The following is a 20,046-nucleotide window of genomic DNA, read 5'->3' as shown; positions in this document are numbered from 1 at the left end:
TTACCTCCTTAGACAAAAGTATGAGCAGGGCCTCACTTCAGCTCTATCTTCACTCTTTCCAGGCACTTCGTCTCTCCTTGAGTATCCATATACTCCTATTTCTTTCTCTCAGCCCTCTTGTGCATGTTGCCCCAAGACTTTAAGCATTCTCATAGCCTGCTTCTCTTCTGACATTTACTGCTAAAGATGTAGTGCTGAGGTAAAAAAATCTGTATTTTGGTGCGTTACTTTGAATCATCATGCTCCATGCAGCAGCCTGTTGTTTTATTTTGGCCAGCTTTGCTCACTGAGCAAAGGATATTGTAAGAGAGACATTTCTTTTCCGCAAGCTGCTTGTTCCGTCTCTGTGTTCTCCATTGGTTCGACTGGAGATGAAGCAGGCGAGAGGGAAGGAACAATAGGAAATGAGCTGAAAATTAAGTGAAAAATCAGCATCGCAAACTATATCCTGAAACAGGAAAGCTGAAATAGTTCCATTTGGAAACTTTCACTTGGATAATCTAAAGCCACATATACTGAATACAATGATATAGCAAACATAGTATAGAAATGGTATAAAGCTTAAAAAATTAATGGGTCACATTGAAATGTTAATGACAAACTGATTTATTGCATTTTGATTTTGTATGACTCCAACACATCCCGTCAAAAGCATAATCCAAGGTGATGTGCTCTCTCACAACGCAAATATTTTTGGAAGGAAGTACGTTCATCAGCGTAGTTTCATCAGACCTATTTACTTCACAGAAATACCAGAGAAACATTTCCATTCTCACACGAATAAATGAACAGTGTATGTAGTAGCAAAGACAAATTCATTTGAAAATGATTATCTCAGCAATGTTTTAAATAGGGAGAAGAAGGCCTCTGCTATTTATTATTGCGTAGCTACATAGCTGGTTTGTATTTGCAGAACGGATGTTTCCACACAGCAAAGTGAATCACTTTTGTGGTCTCAACTTACAAGTGGGGAAACTGAGGCAAGTGGCACAAACTGACTTTCCCCAAGGCCATCCAGTAAAGGAGCAGCAGAGCAGACCAGACCCCATAGCCGCAGTGTCCTGCTATAACCACTAAGTAGCATTGCCTTCATTTAACATAGACCATTATCAGCTTGCAAATGCTACTGATGGAAAAGACCTAGTGGGTCTTTTTGCAGTTCCCTCTAAGCACAAGATTTTTCTGTGCCACGTGCTCTAGACGAGAGTGCTTTATACAATCACTACATTAAAATAATTCAAGCGGGAGGACATCTCTCATTTCCTTTGGGGGAAACAATTCGGTAGCTGAATAGATTGCAGCATTAGGAAATATTTCCTGACGTCCAGCCCCTGCCATAGCTTCTAGAATCTGTTGATATATTATTAATAGAAAGGAAAATAAATATGAGTATTAATGCCAGCAGACACTGTCTACTACTAATAGCTGCTAAAGTAATATATTCCCCTTGTTTTTAGCTTTTATTAGTCTTTTTGCAAAGAGTTACAAGACCCTTATGTATCCATTAGCCAGTCAGCCATGTGAAATTAATGTGGAGCAATTTTCATAAACATTACTCAGAACTAATAATAATTAAGCATTATTTTCTGCTCAGATAACACAGAAAATAAAGTCTGACTTTTATGCCAAGATGGGTTTGCATTAGCTTAAGGTAGATGAATTAATTCTCATTTACAAGGCTTCTCCACCAGCTAGCCAGAAAGTATCAAGGTAATTAAAACCAATTTGTGAGGTTCTGTCCCATTGCACATTCACTGAGTTTTATCATTGCTGCAAATTACAGGTGCTTTTATGCCATTGCAAAGGTGGGACATGAAGGAGACCTTGCTGCATGCCTCCTTCCCCATCACTTTCAAGAAAAGCAACCTTCTTGTGAGAACCAAAAAGCATTTCACAATGCACTTTGCTGTTGGAGAGTGCAGGACGGCCTTGCATGAAGGACCAGCTCAGTCCCAGCCCAGGCTGGTTTTGCTGGGAACTGGACATCTCAGAAATGCAAGTAATAGACCTCTATCATAGAGAAGAATGCTATTTGCTTTTGATTTGTCGTTTGTTTGCATGCTATTTATCAGCCACTCTGCACAGTGCACAGAGAGCCTGCCTGGCTAGAGGATAAAGGAAAAAGAGCTCAAATTCAGGTTGTGTTCGAGCCCAGAGAAAGCAGCCAGATACTCCCTATTTGGGGTTCAGAACCCATGTACTCAGGGATTTTGGCTAATTACCAAACCAAGAGGCTTTTGTAGATTTTCAGGGTAGTTCTCTCCCGCCAGCCAGATTTTGCTGAACAAAGCCCAGCATTGGCAATCCAGATAAATAAGACTGACTGGTTATATTAAGCTACACTTTCAAATGCCAGTATTATAGTCCTGCCGTCAGTGGCCAACACCAGCCAGCACCTTCCCTTCCTTGTTTCTAGCGTAGGGACACAGTGACGAATTCAGCAAGCAGCCATGCTCCTACAGCTTGCCATCTCACCATCGCATCTCTCATTTTGGTGTCTACATCCATGTCAGTAAGCTGGAGCAGGCTGACCCGAGACATAATATATGGTTCAGTGGCAAAAAGAAGGACGAGACAATAGCCCTGACTTTTATTATGTTTTGAAAAATCTTCTCTAGAGTAATCTAATTGCTATAAAATAGATAAACAAAAGGAGAGGAGACTCAAGAAACTCCAGCTGTGCCTTAGCACTGGAAGGAACTTCAATGTTATTTGCAGTATTTTCCATGCCTTCTGGAATAAAGGGTTTCCCGTCTCTAGCTGTCTCCATCTGGATCCAGTCGAGGTAGCTATAAACAGCCGTGTAGATCCCAGGGCTTTGCTTTTCTCCACAACCTTCTCCCCAGCTGACGATGCCGATGACGAACCACTTCATGGTATTCCCATGGGTGCAAACCAGCGGTCCCCCGCTGTCCCCCTAGGGCATAAAAATGACATTACAGTGGGATCCAACCTCAGGTCTCTGATGGGAGCTGCATCGCAGAGGCTGAATGGGAAAATCAGACACCACCGAGAGCTCATGAGGGCTTGGAGGCTCCAAATTTCACAGCTCAGACCTGAGATACCTACAGAATAAAAGGAGGTGAGAAGAGGAGACCCATGGGAAGTTATGGCTCAGTGCAATGCCAGTCAGACCCCTCAGCATCTTCGACATCTTCCCCTGGCCCCGGCAGGATGCTTGGATCCTGTCATCAAAAGACAACATCTGAGAGTGAAAGGGCATGTCAGCTGCGACTGCTCACTCAGTCCTTGGTTCCTCTGCAAAGCCGAGGCAGGTAGGTGCTGAATCCCGTCGCTGTTGTTTCTGGGCGCTAACATTGCAGCAATTAAACGAGAGATGAACACTAAGCCTGACAATCCCTTCTTGTGACCACACTAAATTCACTGCAGGCTTGCTCTCTACCGCATGGGCGAGCTTTGCTCACATGGCACGTGCAAGTCTGCAGAGGAAAGTCCTTCCGCTTGCTGTGGCAGCTTGAAAGCCCAGAGTCCCTTCAGCTGCCGTATGACCTCTGCATGCAATCTCTGAATACAACCCAACGGAGAAGAAGAACTAGCCTCTGGGAGGGATCAAAATGCACCCAGCTAGGTACAGCTTTTTCCTTGACAGTGACATACGTCTTAATTGCTGTGCAGTCCCTGCTCTAAATAACACAGAAATACCTTCTACATTGGGCCTGTACCTTTTTACTAGCTTGTCTCCGATAGTTTACGGGGTGTGTACAAAAATTCAGTACAAACACATTTCCCAAGGTAGCCTTCCTGAGAAATGTTGTCCTTTTCTCTTTTGCCTCAGTTTGAGAAGCATATTTGTCATCAATATACAATCCACTTTTTTCTGGTAGCTTCCCTGAGCTGCTAATGCATATTAATTAATGAATAAGGAGTGGTTGTAGTCTCCTGTGCAACTCATCTGCTGCCGCTGAAGTTTATGGCAGAATTCCTACTCATTTCAGTAGATAGAGGGTCCAGGCCCATAAGATTTTTATCTTTTTTAATTTTGTTCTGTTTTTCTTGTTATTGTTGCTCGAAGCGAGCACAGGAGGGAAGAAATGACGATAAATGCAGAGCAAATGTTGCTTTGACATTCAATACTATCTTCACTGAATTGTTCTTACTACAGCTACGTCTGCATCTCAGCTGGTTGTACTGGACACTTTGCAAACACAGGATCTAAAGGCATCTCTTCTGGCCAAGAATTTGTGGGGATCACACAAGTGACCCTGCAGTGACCTTGGACCCACGTGTTATCAGTGTCCTTGGCTATGGTATCCTGTTTGAATGAATGAACATCTTCTAGGCTGCACAGACAATTAAATTACTGGGAATTTTACTGCTAATTCCCCCAAGGCAGGAACAGGCCAAATGTATTACGCTGGTAGTGAAAGGAAGGCGCTTGGAGCCTGCTACAGAAAGATAATAAATGAAAGCAAGAGCATGGGAGCCGCTCCGGAGCCAACGACGCAGCAAGGGCTGACGACTCTGATCGTAGATATCTTGGGGTGCATCACGCTGGCTGGTCTCCGTGCCCCAGATGTGAATACTGGCAGGACCCCGTTCACCAGCTGCAGGACGAAAACCTTCCCAGCGGGGCATTCGCTGTCCGTTCTGGAGGCTGTTCACACTTCTGGAGGACCCTTCTCCCAGGACGCTTAAATGATTCGATACCAGTTAATGCCTGATACCTTGTGACTGTCCTTGAGGGGAAAGTCTCGTTGTATTTTATAGCTGAGAAAAGTAAGGCAGAAAAGGGATGTGATTGCTGCGTGGCCATGGCAGAGCCAGGAGCCAGAGCCAGGAATCCGTGTTCAAAGCTATAGATCACACATTTTTCCTTTTAAATCAGATCTGCTTTTCCCTGTTTGCCTCTTTAGCCATGTTTGTTTTGTTCTTTGCCCGGTCCGTTGTGCTGCCTGGAGTCAGCCAGCATTTCGGTGAGGAAAGAGCAAGCTGTCTGCAGGGCCTGGTGGACTGTCAGCTGCAGAAAGGAATTTAAAACCTGCAGAGAGGGAGTTCGGCAGTGCTGTGAAAACCCAGGCAGCAGCTGCAAATCCATTTCACTAATCTGCAAGCCCTGAGAACCAAATCCTGCTTCAGATCCCGTTCCACACGGGCAGAGTAGGTCTGCTGTATGGGGGTGAAAGAACTTGGACAGCTAACATGCCATTTCCCTTAACTATATAATTTAAATATCTAACATATATTGGAATAAATCATCCTATGCATGTGATAATCTCTCTCACATAGTTATATCAGTAGCCCAGATGAATCATACCCTGATTTTTATAGGACTAAAGATAGGCAAAAAACACTCAGTTCTTGGACACTGTTGAAAATCCCTGCATCCACTTGAAGCTCTTAAAAATGTTGGCCCAAGACTTTCCATCCTTGTATAGGAGAGTATGTGGAAATAACACAGTTTCCGGGCTAGTACAAAGCTCTGTGATGTCTCCAGTACCACTAACTTAATGAATGTTCAGGTTAATGACTCTAAAGGTCGAAGAACTTATTAAATGTTGTTTTCAACTTTCAGCCTGCTGTGTCCTGGTAGTGAAATACTTCTGGTCAGCAACACAAACCAGGTATCTGCTACTGCTCTGCAGTCCAAGTGCCAAGTTTCTGGACAGCAAAATAACTAAAAATAGCATCTTTGCTTCTGTTGCATGTTTCTTGTCAACGTGAGGGTGAGTAAAAACCAACCACATCAAATCAGATCTGGTGCTGAACTCATGCCTTCCACAACTGCATGTTAATCCTCCCATTAGGAGAGCTGAGGGTGATGACATATTAGCTGCTGAATAGTTCTGGGTTGTACAAAAAACTGTCACAGACTAACAAGGCACTTTGTTCACTGAAGCTGATCAAAAGTTTCATCCTTTTTACTGCATCCAAAGTCTTTTCGTGACCATCAGGAGCCTTTCTGCTGACTTCAGTGGGCTTTGGATGAAGAGTGTAATCTTCTTCCTTGGTATTTGTATTCATGTCTGCAACACAGTAATTGATCGGAACAAACACATTCAGCCACATAAATCTTCTTAGGTGGGAGAAGCTCCGGGGGAGGGAGAACAACCCATCTGATACTCATTAGATGGATACACAATCCTTGCAAGTCATTGCTGGTTTCATTTTTGTGCTGGTAAGCGCTGTGTAAATTGGAGGGAATCAGCATGCGAACAACAACATTGGCCATTAGAGCTGCCTGGCTGCAGGAAGTCAAGGCTTTTGCAAACAGATGATTTCTTCAATTACTTCACTATCACCACACAATCTTTAGACGAAGGTGGCAGGAAAGAGGCTACGGTCATTTTTAGCATGCAGGTACTGAAGATGAGCCAGGCAACACAGGATATTTGCCCTGGGCTAAGGTGGCTGGATTCCTTTCATGGTGCCTCTGGGCTCTGTTTGATATCTCTGGTAGGAGCCTGCAGCTACTCTGTCCGTCCCTTGCTGGAAAATAAATGGGAGAACAAGACTGCCCTAGCTCACACAGGTGTCATCAGGGTCCATTAATAGCTGTTGTGGCACTGACTTAAAGACAGTCATAATGCATCTGACCAAAGACCTGTGTGGCCCAGACTCCTGTCTCTGACAGTCGTCTGTAGCAAGTGCTCGGGGAAGGAGGATGAGAAGCAGGGCAGGTATTTACAGAGCTGTATTTACATCACACTGGTTAATAGCCTTAGAGAGATCTTCATCCAGGAAGTTATTTAATTGCTTTTTGAATCCATTTATCCCTTAGGATAAATACCCACGACATCCTGGTCAGTGAGTTCCATAGTTTAATTATCTGCTGGATGAAAAAATACTTCCTTCTCTTTGTTTCCAATCTGCTGCCTGATACAGCCATTGGATGCTCCTACTCCATCTGTTTTGAAGAGCAGCAACCTATCGCTATTGACTTGTCTTCTCCTTGCTGTTCTTGATTTTAGCAATCGCTATGATATCCCCATCAGCCATTTCTTTTATGGCTTCAGAGTCCTGGTTTGCTATTCCCTTTTCATCCAGAAGCCATTTCATGCCCCGGTTCATCCTTCTTACTCTACGCTGTTCCCTTTCTGAAACCACTACCTTCTTTCTCAGACGAGGTGGACTGGAATTGCACACGACATACAAGATGTAGGCCTCCAAGATTAGTGCCCTGCCATTACAATGTGCTCTGTTTTGCTGCCTCTTCCTTTCCTACTAATTCATAATGTTCTCATTGCCATTTTGACCTCCATACAGCCTTGTGCTGATGTTTTTGAAGGACTATCCACAGTTATTCCAAGATCTTCTTACGTGGTAATAGCTAGTTTAGAGCCCATTATTGTATGTGTACAGCTGGAGCTGCTTTTCCTTATATTCATTACTTTGCATTTATCAGCAGTGAATTGCATCTGCTGTTTTAACCTCCAGTCATTCAGGATAATGAGAGCCTGCTGCACCTCTTCACAGCCAGTTTTAACTTTGACCACTCTAAATAACATCGTGGCATCAGCAAACTTCCCTGTCTCAGCATTTGCCCTCCCTGAACAGCACAATTCCTTGCACAGATCCCAAAGAGACTCCCCCTGTGAGACCCCTCTCTTGTTAAATCCTTCCTCTGCATTTCCTGCCTCTCAAACAGAAGTCCTTCTACTTCATGACAGTTCAGTTTCTCTGCAAGTCTTCGGTGAGAAATTTCATTAAAAGAATTTTGGAAATCTCAGCGCATTATATCAGCTGGATCACCCTCTGCCACATGCTTGTCGACTCCTTCAAAGAATTTGAATATATCTGTGAGTCATGACTTTCCCTTAAAGCTGTGTTGACTCACTATAATTGAATGAGAAGCAGCGCCTCTGAGTCATCACATCCATTCCCCCACTCTGAGGACAAGCACACAATAGGGCTTTTTGTTCAGCTGGATCCAGAGATGTTCTGCTCCCCACACACTCACTCACGGGGCACACGAAATAATTCTGGACCCCCTATGGCAAACCAAAGAACTTCAGTTTGAGGGACTGAAAGCTACAGCTGTAGGGTGCCAGAGGAAGAAAGTAGAAGAGATGTGGGACATTATCAACATCCCAGGTCCTTGCACTAGGAAGGAATGTTTTTGATAGATTAAAGAATTAAGCCACCACAGCTTGAATGTGTTCGCTTCCCTGCCCTTATCATAAAATGATCAAATGATCAAAGCTATACAAACTCATGGGATGGAGGGGAAATATTCTAATTCTTATGAGCTACACATAAAAGGTACCCATCAGAGGTAAATTTGTCAGAGTGTAAATCCCGAAAAGCTTTTCTATGGCTTCATTCTGGGGCTTCCCAGGATTCCTTCCTATTTAAACCAGTGTCCTTTATGGAAAAAAAAAACCAAAACAAAACAAGAAAACCCCACCCTTTCATATTAGTAATTTTTTGGCAACAGAGAATCCATCACAAGGCTGGTGAGTGGGTCACACTCTTCAATATTAAGGTAAGGCACAATAGTAAGATAATTTTGAATTGAACTGATGTCAGCTTCAACTCCTAGCCTCCAGGATCCCCTTGTCTGCTAGACAGAAGGGTCTATAACCTCAGGCCTCATACAGATACTCTCCATACAGGTACCTACTGCAATCACACCATTTCTCAACCTTTTCTCAGATATTTTGAACAGCTTAAGGGATTCATTACAAGATATGTTTCTCAGGTTTGTGACCTTTTCTGTGCTTCTCCAGTCGATAATTTATCTGTATGGGCCTGATTTTCATTTGCAGTCTTTCTACTTTAAAGAATTCTGTTTCACAAGTGTTCCCTTTTTGGCTTTCAAGCCGCATTAGCACCAGCAAAAGGAGGCAAAAGCTTTTGTCGCTTCTGCACGGGTTTAGCACTTACTATTATACACAGATCAAGTGAGACCACGAGGGCTGAGTTCGGCTCCAGACTGATCACCTCTCTTAGGCATTTCCAGAGTAGGTGTCTGAGCTCCCATTACAACCCATTACCACCACTGGGGCACAATTTGAGACAGGGAGCAGCTGGATGCCAGGAGTATAACTTGGGGCATCTAAAATGACACGAGACACTTATGTGTAGGCAACCGTCTTGCCTTGGAGCCTTTCATCTCCCTATGAGCTCGACACCCTGGACTTGCTTTTAGTTAATGGTGAGCAGAAAACACTCATCTCTGGACTGCTAAAACAGTCCAGATGACCCACATCTCAGAAATTCTTGCTTCTCCAAAATTGATGGAGAAGGATCCCCAGTGACTAGCTAGATTCAGATAGCTGTAGAAGAGACATTTGCTTCAAACCAGACAAATCTCACACAGGGTGTCAACAGCTACAGCTACTTCTACAGCTACGTGGGGGTGAGTAGAGCCCTGAGCATCCCAGGTGCTGTAAATATGAATGTCTCTCTCCAAATTGCTCACAGCATATGTGGGCAGGACCTATTACAGGTGAAGGAAAGAGGTCCTTCACTGCTTTTTTCAACTAATTAAAGAAATGAAAATTCAGATCCCTGAATGAATTCTATCATCGTTTATGACATTTATCAGAAATGCCCATGATCACCACTGGAAGGGGGTAGGTACCTTCAGCAAGTGATGAGCCCTACGCAGAGGGAGGAGGGTGGGACAAGGCTGAACTGGAAGGATCCCTCTGCTTGTTTATGGCCACACAATGATTCATTCCCGTAGAAGTCAGGCCGGTCCTGGGCCCTCCTTCATCTGCTGTTGACCTGAACTATATGTGAACTGTGACTTCCAGCTGAAGCTGAAATTCCAACCTAATCACCACATTTCTGAACTGCCCCCACAGACCTCTTTTGCAGAAACTCTCTGAGATATAATTGGGCCATTTACTGGATTTTGTCTGGATAGGCAAGACACTGAAGAGGCATTTGCTTTGTGAGTCCCTTATACTCTAATTATTGTTCAAGTTACCATCGCACCAGAGCCTAACAAAAGATGCTTAAGAAAGCAAGGAATTAGATATAAATTGTGGTTCATGGGGTCATGGAAGAAATGTAGCATACAAAAAATAACACATTGGCCATCTCTAGTGTCTGTTCTTTAGCACTTGTACTCCAAGAACATCCATTAATGCTAATGTTACTGACTAAATAGAACTATAAGTCAATTACAGACCCTGTTAGTGTTAATTCACAGTCAATCCATATATTTGTCTGAAGAACCGTTAGGGAATTGTTATACAATAGATTTTGCTTTTTAAGTGAATGGATTTTTTTTTAAAGTACAAATACTTGGGAGCTCTGCTATTCAATCTCCTGGAGTTATGATAGAAACATAGTCAGTGATCCACGAATTAGTCATGCTCTGGTACTAGTATGATGGCAGCTGGTGAAAAGTCTGAACCTTTCTATTCATGATCTGTTGCCAAGCGCGTATTAAGGCAGTGGTCCGTAGGATAAAACTTTTGAGTGAGGCCTCTGTGAAGGCCACACTTATCTGTGTGGCTCTAGTTACTTGTGCAAAATCAGTTTGCAAAGATTGAATGCAATGGGGAAAATCCAGCACGCAAATGGCATGCAATGCAGAGACCTATCCTGGTAATCCATTGGCCCCAGGATGGGAACACGTGGACTTAAAATGGGTCTAGATGCAACCTGTCCATCTTAGTCTGGCTCTGAATATGAAGAAGTGTATCCTGATTCTCAGCAGAGCTCAGGAAAGGTTAACCTAAGGCTTATGCCTAGTTCATGTCCAGACAGCTCTGGAGCCTGCGCTGTGCATTGCTTCTAGGTTTACGCTGACCATGTCTACACCAGCAAACTCGATATTGGCATGGCTTGGTCTCTGACCAGAGGTCTCTGACCAGAGGGTTCATCTTAACCTCTAAACTGGGGTACTTGAATGCAAAGTGGTTATTGGAGATGGTTCCTGGCCCATCTAACTCTTGTCTGGGAATCACTTGGGAGAGCTGGTTAGCCTGGATGGCAGCTGTGCTCGGAGCTGCTCTGCCTCGTTGATAGTACCAACAGTTCGCTCAGGTGTATCTGCCCACAGGGACTGATGTGTGAGTTCAGCTTCATCTACTGCTGACTATGTCATATCAGCAATAGGTAATAGGTAGATCAGAGAGTCTCCAAAATCCGTTAAAGATTGGATCTAGAATTTGGATAGAAGAGTACCTGTAAGTCTGACTAAATAGGAAAAAAAGATTCCTCTCCCCTGTGCCTGTTTCCAGGTGCATGGGCAGGGCCTAAACTTTGAAACATGGCTAGGAGTTTAATATGTAAAAGCCATATTTCTTTTATCACCTCATCACCCAGAGCTTATCTCAGCCCATCCAACTACGTTTAAACCACAGTCCCAAATTTCTAATCCTATCTGAGTGCCCCAGACATGCATGAAGGTCATATCCAAGAGTTGTAGTAGGATAGATTTCCTGCAGAGCTATTCAAAGAAATCATATCCACTTTGTAGAAGCTTTTGTTATTTTGAAATCTGTCCTCATTCTCACTTGACACAAAACCCAAACCATTTAAAAAAAAATCTTTATGGAATAGTATAGTTGAATAGATTGCACTTTCTACAATGTGCCTTGCTACCTATCCAGCACAGAGGACCTGGATGCTCTGGGGGTCCATCCTGCAGAAGAAGCTTCAGGTTTGGAACTGGTCCCCCAGCTCCTTACCAGCCACCCGAGTATGGGCAAGCCACCAGCCTTCTCAACCAGCCTCACAAGGCCAAAATGTGTCTGCTTCCCTGTCTGAATTCACTCAGCACTTCCCAGAAAACTGTCCCTCAGCAAAATGCTTCCCTTTCCAGCTAATCAGCAAATTCTGAAGGAAAGTCATGTCATCTGTTTCACCCCTGAACAGCTCCAGTTCTAGCCTAGGGTATGTTTCTGTCTCATTCTCATTATTTCAGGTTGCAAGACATCTCTGCCTGGACAAACTGCCACTAAAAGTGGGCAGTTGCTGGTTTATCAACATTATCACACGTATAATCTTTGCACACTTCCACTGCTTGGAAAGCTCACATTTCTAGTTCATTTCTCAGTCTACTCTGACATATTGTAGATCAAAATAGCACCCTCGTCAGCTTTTTGAATACAGGAGATTCATTTTGTTGGGCACAAGTGCTCTTGCTGTTTCACCAGCATAATTCAGATGCAGAACTTAAGGCCGGGCTGGGAAGTGCATTCTTTAATCATGTTAATGTTATCCTGTGGCAGTTTTCTTTTTAAAATTTTTCTGATTGAATTTAATGGAGGTGAAAGTCACTAGATGAATGGCTCCAGAGACAGATGCTCTCTGGCTAATCAAAGAATGATTTTGCAGAGCAGAGCTTCCCCTTTTCCGCCCAGCTAAGGGCTCCAGCTCCCCGCAGCCTGCGGTCCCCGACTCCTGCATCCCGCTGTCCTTGCCCATAGGGCAGGGGACAGCTCTTGGTCCTGGTTGTTAGTCTGGTTCCCCGAGCGAATGAGTCCTACAGGATGAAGCTGTGCACACGTGTCTGACCATCTGTCCCCCTGCAGATACACACACACACTTCTAAGAAAAACTGCTGGCTGGTTTCCAACATGTCATGAAACTGGGTGAGTGGAGGAGAGACCTTGGGCCTGTTTCCACTGAAGAAGAGGCCGCAGGGGGAGCTCAGCCCTTATTCAGCACTGGGAGAAGGGGTTAGGGGTTAGATGCCATGCAAGCAAAGGCTTCTTTTGGCTGTCAGACTCTATCTGGCATCAGGAGGGAAATCCTGACGGTGGGGTACATTCTGAAGGCACAAATTCTGAGTGAGGTTTTTCCTCATTTGGGCGTTTTTGTCAGCTCTCTCCCCTGAGCAGTCTCTGCTATCAACTACAGCTTGAACTCATTATAACTGCGCTGCAGAAGTTCATCATCCCGTGCCACAGATCGCAATCAGACTCCTCTAGCTCTGGTACTCACAGAAAACCCTGCTGTGCTATTGTAGGACCTTTGGACCAGAACCAAGACCTCATGGGGAGAAAGTTTCTAATATTCAAACTCCTGAGTTGAATTTCCCAGCCAGTTCTTTGGCTTTGACCCTACTAGACAAATTTCCCTTTCTCTTTCCTGTGTTTAATCTCGAGACAGCAGCACTGCCATGCACAAGGCTGCGGGGAAACCAAGCAGGAGGAGGAACCAGCCAGGGCCGTGCTGAGCCCTCTCTGCAGGGACGCGAGACCTCTCCTCCCACCACCCCAGCTGCTGCACAGCTTGGCAGCAGCAACCAGCAGGTTTTTAAATTGCCACGAGACAAAAGTCCAAACCCTTTTGCCTGAAGCCAGCCAAGACTGTCTACCATCCAAGGGACATCTTGGGGACCACTCACCTCCCTCTCCCTCCTTTCAGCTGGCCATTTCCCTTCCGGAGGAAACATGTCTCTCCTGCTGCAGGAGGGAGTCAGGTCGGGGCGGGGGGGGGGGGGGGGGGGGATGTGTGTGGCAAGGTCTGTCAGCTCAGCAAGGTGTTTGGGTCCCCACAGGGATGCAGCCACAGACCCATGGCTTCCTCCCAACCCCAAGAGGCCCGCACACCCGCTAGCCGGGTCGATACGCATTTGCTATGCACCAAGGCACTCAGTCCGTTGCTTGGACCCCGAGTTTCCTGCCCTGGCCTCCTGCAGAGAAGCATTACCAACCCCAGGAAACGGTGGAAAGGATCGATGTTTATCTCTCTGCACCCCCATAGGCAGCGCGACAGTCCTGGAGCCTGTTTACTTTACCTGGCAGGCGTCTTTTCCTCCTTCCTCGAGGCCAGCGCACAGCATGCCGTCCGCTAGCTGCGGGATCCACTCCAAGCACTGCTCCCTGCTGATCAGCTTCACCTCCACTTTCTGCAGCACCTGGGATGCCGCCACCGAGATCCCTATCCGGCGAGGGAGAGAAGGGAGGGAGGATTAGCAAATCCTATCGAGCAACACAGTTACGGGTGAAACCACAGCAGGACACTAGCCCAAGGGACGGCTTTCAGCCGAATTTCTATAGCATCTTGAGGCAAGAGGGTGGCAGGGCACAACTGTACAGTCTTGAGGTCATGGGGGCTTGTAGGGGCTGCCTCATCTGGGCAGGGTAAAGTCTGTGCTCCTCGTAAGGAGAGTAGATAGCATGAGAGCAGGAGGAAGGTGTTAATGGGGAAAGCCAAAATCCAGGGGAGTGGAGGATAACTAAACAGGATTAAAAAGTCACTTATTTTTGCAGATAAGCTCTGGGATACGGCACAGCTGGAAGATCCCCAAAGGAACCGCTTATCCCTTTGGTGTTGGTGATGCTCTGAGATGAGGTGCACTGCACCGCTCTGGTGTCTTACTCATGTTTCTAGGGGACTTAGTGTGGGGGGCCCAGTCCGAGGAGCCAAGTCCATCGAGCCTCCCCTGGAACTGAAGATCTTGTTCTCCTCACTAGCACCATCCTTTCCTGGGGGGCTGTGAGGCCATGCCTCACCCAGGAGACTGGCCATATCGTTCCCAAAGTGGTACTCAGGACATCAGTACACAGTGGAAACAGCCATTTTGTTCTTCCCTGAGATGGAAAAATAGAGATCACGGGGTGCAACAGCAAGCAAGGAAAAGACCAAAAATATTCATGGCTACATGGAAAACCCACTCATTTCGCCCACGCTTCTCTTCAAAATGAATCTGAATCTGAAGGATAAAACTGAATTTTGGGAGATGTTGCTGCTCGGGGAAGACCCATAGATTTTTCAGAAACTCACTCCTTCTTCCATATTTCACTGAGCTACATCCTCCCTGCACCTTCATGAAAGAGGGACTCAGAGGTAGTATCTAAAAGCTAGAAAGGCGTCATGTCTCTTTCCCAACTAACATGTGATAGCTTCACAGAAGGCAGCCCCCAGATTAAAATGCTTTCACGTAGGCATCTCCATGGAGGTGGCTCCATGTGACTTGATGTCTAACTGACTGCAGTTGAAGGAGAGTCAGCTGCCATCTGTCACATGAGATGCCATCTGAGAGATGCCCATCGACAAAAGGCTGGTAGAGATGAGAAATTACCCATTTCCCCCCACCCCGAAGCAATGCGTCATTCAGAGGGAGTGGGCTTGCCTCCAACATCCCTCGGCAAAATGTCAAGGTGGGATTCAGCTTGAGCAATAGGGATCACTTAGCTGCCCACTAGTTGCATTTATTTGCATTGGTGTTTAGTGCTCCAGGGCTCAGTCCCTAGTAGAGACCATTAGTTTTTGGTACAGCCAATATCACACCATTGTACATCTTCCCCACCACAACCAGCTTCTCCCAGGTTTCTTCTGAAACGTCTCCGCAACAGCAGAGGTGTGTGCAAGAGCCAGGTGAATTAACCTCCCATAGGTTGCAATTTAGGTTACAGGGAGATTTTCCAAAGTGAAATCAACGGTGCCAGCAAAGGGACACCCCTGCACCAAGCATTTTGCCAAGAGGCTAATTAAAGAAAAGCAGCTACAGAAACCCACTGTCAAAAGGGGATCAAAGTCTGAGGAAGTCCTTGTGCTTCTGGAGTCCATGACACTGAAGAAAATGGAGAGGGAAATGCTCTCCTCCGATGCAGCCCCAAAGCCAGAGTCTCCAAAAACGCTGCAGTATGCTGCAGTCCTGCCAGGTTCTACCACAACTCTGCAATAGCCCCTTCCTTTTTGGTTTCTAAGAGCATGTAACCTTGGTGAAAAAGGAGAGTTTGACAACTGTAACATGATGTTGTGTTGTGTTTTATTGTTTTGTGAGGCAAATGAAGGATAGGAAGGAAAACGTAGAGGTTCAGGAGGGAGTAAAACGTAGAGGTTCAGGAGGGAGTTAATAGCCCCACAATATTGAGTAACAAGGATTAAATGGCACTGTAACTAACCATATCCCAGGAAGGTCTGTTAAAGCCCCAAGGCTTAAGCACTGCCCACAATGTCCTGATTACCGTTTTCCAATAATGAAATAGCCCATTATCCATTTGCTGACATTTGTTCAGGATAGACATTTTGGGTCACATTCAGTGTCAGAGCAACTTTCATTAGGGCTTCAACCAGAGCAATTAGCAATGGCAACCTGCTCTGCTAAATGAATGAAGAGGGCTGGCCAGAATCGATTGCATCAATATGGTTCATGGAGGCATTAACCCAAGGACAACCCTAGACCTCCAGACCACTTCAGACCCAGCCTAACTTGCCCACCAGTGTGGGGCTTCTCTAACTTTGGGTGCTGAAAAATGCAAGAGAGAAAGTTGAGCTCTTGGAAAGCAAATATGAGCTTTAGGGTTTCAGCCTAAACGTATGTGCTCAGAATATCAGGTACTTTTCTCTGGGGGCTCAGGAGGTGACTGGTTCCTGCACTGAACTCAGAACTAGTGAATGTGAAGAGGCTGAAAGATCTGGATGTGTTTACAAAGGAGAAAGGGATTGACGTCAACGTGGCAATCCCTGCCAGGGAAGAACTTATGCATTAAATGAATACATACCAGCCTTCATTAGCCAATACATCTCCTGACAGCCTCTCACCTGCAAGTGTGGTGCCCCATCCAGCAACCCAGCAATCTTTCCATACGTGGAGGTCACTTATGAAGGGCAAGCAGATGGGCATTTTCTGTTCATTGAGTTGGATGGGAGAGTCAAGCAGGATCAAAGCAATATCATTTTCCATGCTCTCACTGTCAAAGTTTTCGTGGAGAATCAAGCTGTCCAGCTTTTTCTTTTCCAGCTTGTGGCTCAGGTCTATGCCCCCCACCACAACAGTGAGATCTGGTGGCCTTATTAATGAAAGAGAAGCAATATAGGTATGAGAAAACATGAAGACTTTGTGTTACAAAGGTTGATGCCTTCTCCTCCTGAGTAGTGTAGGGTAGTGGTCAGCAAATTGCAGCAGTAGGGTTAGCTATAAATACCACAGAAATCCACCCTCACTTTTAGCCAAGAGCTAATTTTCAGGGGAAAAGAGGTGCAGAGGCAGAATATGAATGTACAGAAGTTATAAACAGCCCAGGTGCTAATGAACAGATGGAGCAGGCTGGTTGTTCGGGATCATTGTGTCCTGGGCTGGCTGCTCCGGACTGTGCTGCCACCAGCCAGCTGCTCCAGCTCGGCTGCCGCAGGCCATTTGTCACCGTGCAGCCCCACTCTTGAACCCACCGTATTTCGGAGAGGGCTCACAGGGGGCTGGATTCTGCTGCTGGGCATTGCACAGGGTTGATTTATCCAGAAACAGTTGGATTTATTTCTATCAGATCCTCTGCAAGGTGAAGGTGTTTGCTATATGACAGCAGAGGTAATTTTGGGGACAGAATAAGCCAGAATGGAATACACCTGCTTTTTTCATGTTATTGCAATCTGTGTAGGCATACAGGAACTCGTTGTGGAGGAAGGGGGGGGGGGGCATCAGCACAACATCATGAGCATTTATGCTAGACTGCTCACGCCATCCTTCAAAATATCCCCATCCCGCATCTCCCGGCTATGCGGATTTGTATACTTTTTTGTTGTGACATCCCTCATCAAAAATGGACCTGTTTTTGCCAAAGGAGATGATTCCTATGTTCAGGTCTCTCTCTCTCTGGCTCAGTCACCAGCTCCATGTACTTTATACTTGATCCCAAGGTCACACATACCCTACACCCGTGGGGAGAAGTGTTATCACCCCACAGTGCCTCCCCCCGTGCCTGGGGAGCGCGCCCTAGCCGGCCTGGCTTCGCTCAATACTCACAGCTCTTTCACAAAGCAATGTGCCGCGGTTAAAATCCACCAGCTGCTGATGATGGTGCCTCCGCAGAAATGTCTCCCTTTGCTCTGGATGCTCACTTGCCAGGGGAAATCACCAGCATTGGCGTCTGTCCCCCCTATGATCCTTCCACCATTCCCCAGAGAAGGCTGGTGAGATGGTCTGAGGCCACACTCTAGGCACAAAACATGACACATTGCTAAGAACCAGGACCGTAGGTGAGCACAGACATCCTCAGTCCTGCATTAAACTCGCTTGGGTACCACCAGCTATTCAACCCGGGTCAGTTTTCATCACTTCTTGGGTGGGTTTTGCATGCCTCACAGAGTTCTGCTTGGTCTTAGCCAAGCCTGTTTGCAACAAGCATTGCATGTGTCTGGGCTGTACCACAGCTGCAGCAGGGCAAGCAAATAAACTACCTAAAGAAAGGGGGCATCCACTGGTGCTTCCAGCAACGTGGTCTAGACACCATGGTTCATGGAGACTTCAAATGCTCCAGTGCCCCAGCTAGAAGGAAAGGGGACGTAGGCAATGGGGTTTGGTTCTGCTTTTTGGAGGGGGGGTCTTCTGCAGAGTGATCTTCTGCACAGTGGGAGCTGGAGAATTTCACCAGTTAGTTCATGCATCAAGCAGTAAGTCAGGATGAAGGGAACGCTATTGTCAAGACATTCAGTCTTGATCAAAAGAGTTCAGCTGGTGGAGACTGTGACAATCTGGTCTGATTAATCCGGTTGCAGTTTCCATCCTCTGGATCTTATGTGATCTTTTTCATTGAGTTAAAGGGCCCCTTTAATCCGAATTTTCGTTCTCATTCACACAGGCATTTATAAATTGCGATCAGTTCTTTCACACCATTTCTTTGATAACTAAATGGAGTACATTTAGTCTCTCACACTAAGGCAGTCATTCCAGAATATGAGTCATCTCTCTATGTCTTTTTGAAATCTTCTCTACTTTGCCAACATTATTTTTGAGGACTGGACACCAGAATTGGACACAATATTCACTAACGAGAAAGATGCTGGCAATAATACCTCTCATTTCCCACTTGCTATTTCCCCTCAAAGGCTTGAGTTAGCTGTCCAAGTTGCATTTATCTCACCTAAATTTTAGTCATCTAAAAGATAAAAATCTAGTGTAAGCAAGCCTATTTTTGCAGTTAATGGAGAGAGCGAGGTACCTTTAGAAGATGATTCAGCCCATTCTAAGATAGGCGTCTCTGATAGATGGAACAAAATCTCCACTTAGAGATGAATATATCTCTTAGGTTAGATCAGACATGAGGTTTTTAGCTGGCTAAAGTCTGCTGAGATAAATTCCACCTATAGTTAGAAGGACCACAGCTTCAGCTGATTAGATATCCTGCATCCAAGGATATATATCCCGGAGGCTGGAAATCATGCATGTCTATGGTAATGAAAACAGCTAGTGGAAAAAGCACTGAAAGCAATTTCTTCAAATGTGAGAGTTCATTGGACACAGCGGTCTGTACCTCACTATCTCCCCATGTCTGCGGAAATTATTACACAGTTGGAGAAGTGAACACCAAGATTCACATGCATGCGGCTCACATCTGGAAGGTCTTTTCCAGCAGAAGGTACTGAAAGGTTCAACCTGGAGCAGGGCACCCAGGAGCTGGTAGCCCATACACCAGGACCTGCCTCTCTTCTCGCTTGTACTAAGGCTATGGAGTGACTATGCTGTAACTGAGAACAGGAAAGCATGTTTATAACAATCCACTTACCTGCATGGATGCTGCTGATTAGAGGAGTGAAAAACCAGAGGGTAAGGACCAACATTTTAATCCCATTCTAATCCAATGCTCTTTCACCATGTTCAGAGCAGTGAGACTTCTGCAGACACCTCAGGACATTGCCCCCACGCTGTATTCTCACCAAAGGCAACAAGTTCCCCTGCTAGAGGCCACTAGGATATTCCTAACAGATGTGACATCACGCAATCCACTTCTTTCTGCTGACATCACAGTTGAATACTATCCTTTCTAAGGTGATGAACGAAAGCTCATGCCGTGCTGGCCAACAGCTTAGCCATTTCCAAGAGGTTTGAGATTTGCTTTACGGATGATAGGGATAGGACAGAACTGGAAGTCCTACCTGGATCCTGGACTAAATTTCATCAGATATCATAATGTTGGACTTCACGAGCTGGGTGCTATAAATTTTGTTTCTTGAATCATAGTCTCTCTCCAAAGACATTAGCTGCCGGTCCTGTGTCAGTTTTTGTCTTTGACTCTGAAAAGTGCTGAACTTTATCAAACTTTGAATTTTCTCTTTTTTGTTTAGACCATCTGTATGTTCCCAGAAGGAAGCGGCAGCTCTGTGGTAGGATAGGTTTCAAATAGTGCTGAATCAAGACTATGCTGTCAAAGGCATTCAGGCAGCCGCCCCCTTCTT

At 45.5% G+C, this 20,046-nt stretch overlaps 1 protein-coding gene across 1 annotated transcript; it reads right to left on the bottom strand.

Annotated features, from left to right (window-relative positions):
• Nucleotides 1-602: 602 nt before the first annotated feature.
• PRSS55 (serine protease 55) lies at nt 603-19,911 on the bottom strand. The gene is made up of 5 exons (XM_026101987.2): nt 19,377-19,911; nt 17,618-17,807; nt 16,420-16,667; nt 13,667-13,809; nt 603-2,917 (listed from the first exon to the last, which is right to left on the bottom strand). Exons 1-5 carry the CDS (start codon nt 19,429-19,431, stop codon nt 2,615-2,617), a joined length of 939 nt encoding a protein of 312 aa, XP_025957772.2. The 5' UTR covers nt 19,432-19,911; the 3' UTR covers nt 603-2,614.
• Between the last annotated feature and the right edge of the window lie 135 nt (nt 19,912-20,046).

This window comes from Dromaius novaehollandiae, chromosome 3 (genome assembly GCF_036370855.1).
Source record: "Dromaius novaehollandiae isolate bDroNov1 chromosome 3, bDroNov1.hap1, whole genome shotgun sequence".
In the NCBI taxonomy this organism is placed as follows: Eukaryota; Metazoa; Chordata; class Aves; order Casuariiformes; family Dromaiidae; genus Dromaius; species Dromaius novaehollandiae.
Note: the sequence above shows the minus strand (reverse complement) of the source record. Positions and strands in the feature narration are given on the sequence as shown.